This window comes from Cyprinus carpio, chromosome A16 (genome assembly GCF_018340385.1).
Source record: "Cyprinus carpio isolate SPL01 chromosome A16, ASM1834038v1, whole genome shotgun sequence".
NCBI lineage: Eukaryota > Metazoa > Chordata > Actinopteri > Cypriniformes > Cyprinidae > Cyprinus > Cyprinus carpio.
The window spans coordinates 23,350,485-23,352,984 of NC_056587.1; the positions used below are offsets into that span (position 1 = coordinate 23,350,485).

Below are 2,500 nucleotides of genomic sequence, written 5' to 3' on the forward strand. Positions count from 1 at the left end.
TCCACGGCCGTCCGGTCGCTGCAGAGGAGAAGCGGAGGAGGAGTGCGAGACTTCCAGGAGATCCCTAACACCGGCAGCAATGGCTGGATCAACCTGCTGCGCTTCTGGAAGGACGGGAGATTCAGCCTGCTTCACAAGCACATGGAGAACACCTTCAGACGCCTCGGACCCATCTACAGGTGCAAACACCACAGCATGAACTAAAGCTGATGTTCTCCATCATCATCATCATCTCTACAGAGAGCCGCATTATTAATAACACTCATTTAGTGACCTTGGATCGGTCATATAGAAATATCTGCCAGTGGAGGCAGAAAAATAAACTTGTTTTGCCTTTGAACAATTTTTCTGAAACCATTGGCAGATGATTGTTCTTGTCATAAACTCTTTAATATTTTAATAAATTTCTTATTAAACAAGACTTCTGCATCTCCAGTAAAGGTATCTTGATTTAAAATGTTTTATATACTTGTACTGGAAAACAATGAACATTTGATCATAGATGATTCATCACAAATACTGCGCAATCACTGAACAAATGGATTCATACTGCATCACAAACAACTGTTCAAATCACTGACTACAAAAATGTAGAAACTTTATTTTCTGCAGTAAAGTGCTGCTTGATGATTTGAATCGGCCAAAAATCATGGTTATTAAACATTATCACTAAATTATCAACAAAAAAAAAACTAAATATAATTAAACTATCATTAAATAAAAAACAACTTTTTTTCAGTGGATTAGCTTTAAATATGATATTAAATATAATTAAACTGTTATGAAAGTTAATTAATAATGTCTTTGAAAAAAAAAAGCATGAAAAATACATAGCATTAATAGTTCTTGTATTTTAATGCATTATTTTCCTAAAATGCAACATGGTTGTTAAGTTGTAAAAACATTTCACACACAATTTAAGCATTAAAAATTCTATATTTTATATTCACCTTCCAAAGTTTATAAACAAACAATCAAAACAAAACAAAAAATCAAGCAGAACAACTCTTTTTTTCATCAGGGAGTCTCTGGGCTCTCAGAGCAGCGTGAACATCATGCTGCCGATGGACATCGGGGAGTTGTTCCGATCCGAGGGTCTCCATCCACGCCGCATGACGCTGCAGCCCTGGGCCACACACCGAGAGACGCGCAGACACAGCAAGGGTGTCTTCCTAAAGTTAGTGTGTGTGTGAGAGATACGTGTGTTACTGTGATGCAGTGAACCCAAAAACACCACTTCATCAGATCTCCAATGCTGCAGGATCTCTGTCATCACTTTTCTTCATTATTTCTGCAGTCTCAATCTCTTCAGCAAACTTCAGTCAGATGTTTTGCTGTATAGTGTGTTTGTGGATCTCTCTGGACTGTTATAATGTTGCAGTATGATGTGTAATAATGTGACTGCAGGAACGGGACGGAGTGGCGCTCCGACAGACTGCTGTTGAACAAGGAGGTGATGGTCGCTTCAGCCGTACGGCGCTTCCTCCCGCTGCTGGACGACGTCGCACGGGATTTCTGCCATTCTCTGCGACAACGAGTGGAGACGGAGGGCGTGGGGGAGAGAGATCAGCGCAGTATGACCCTTGACCCCAGTCCTGACCTCTTCCGCTTTGCCCTGGAAGGTCAGTGTTGTGTAGCTGAGTTGAGAATAATTTTGTATATCTGTTATCATGCTTTGGTTAATGGTGCAATCACATGCCCTCTCTCCAAAACTCTGCCTTATCTCCAAACCCCACCCTCTGCCCAAAACCCTGCCCTCTCTCCAAAACCCAACCCTCTTTCCCAAACCCCGCCCTCTTCTCAAAACACCACCCTCTGCCCAAAACCCCACCCTCTCTCCAAACCCCACCCTCTTTCCCAAACCCCGCCCTCTTCTCAAAACACCACCCTCGCCCAAAACTCCACCTTATCTCCAAACCCCGCCCACTCTCCAAAACCCACACTTTCTCCAAACCCCACCCTCTCCTCAAAAAACCCCCGCCCTCTCCTCGAAACCCCACCCTTTCCTCAGACCTCACCCTCTCTCATAAACCCCACCCTCTTTCCCAAACCCCGCCCTCTCATCAAACCCCATCCTCTCTCCAAAACTACACCCTCTCCCTAAAACCCACACTTTCTCCAAACCCCACCCTTTTCCCAAGCCCCACCCTCTCCTTAAAACCCCACCCTTTTTCCCAAACCCCACCCTCTCCGCAAAACCCCATCCTTTCTCCAAACCCTGCCCTCTCCCTTAACTCCACCCTCTCTCCAAAACCCCGCCTTCTCCCAATCCAACCCTCTCTACAAAACCCCGCCCTTTCTCTAGTTCTGTGCATATTTATGAGAATAATAACATTCATTGGACGAGTACAACTAAGAATCAGATCATGAGTATTTATAATTTCTGCTGAAGTCACAATGAAACAGAAATAAAGAAGTAGAGATATTTTCTTCCTTATTGTAATGCACAGCCAAATGAAATGGTTTATTGTAAAAGACTAAATGTAGGTGGGTCTTGGTT

The 2,500-nt window shown here is 43.5% G+C and overlaps 1 protein-coding gene across 1 annotated transcript in view; it reads left to right on the forward strand.

The window, feature by feature from the left end:
• LOC109110857 (cytochrome P450 11B, mitochondrial-like) overlaps window positions 1–2,500 on the forward strand; it is a 10,886-nt gene that overhangs the window by 918 nt on the left and 7,468 nt on the right. Inside the window, exons 1-3 of the mRNA XM_042773307.1 lie at window positions 1–179; window positions 1,022–1,177; window positions 1,408–1,622. The exon at window positions 1–179 is cut by the window's left edge and continues 918 nt beyond it. Of these exons, the coding sequence (XP_042629241.1) occupies window positions 1–179; window positions 1,022–1,177; window positions 1,408–1,622 (550 nt within the window). The remainder of the gene's footprint in view (window positions 180–1,021; window positions 1,178–1,407; window positions 1,623–2,500) is intronic.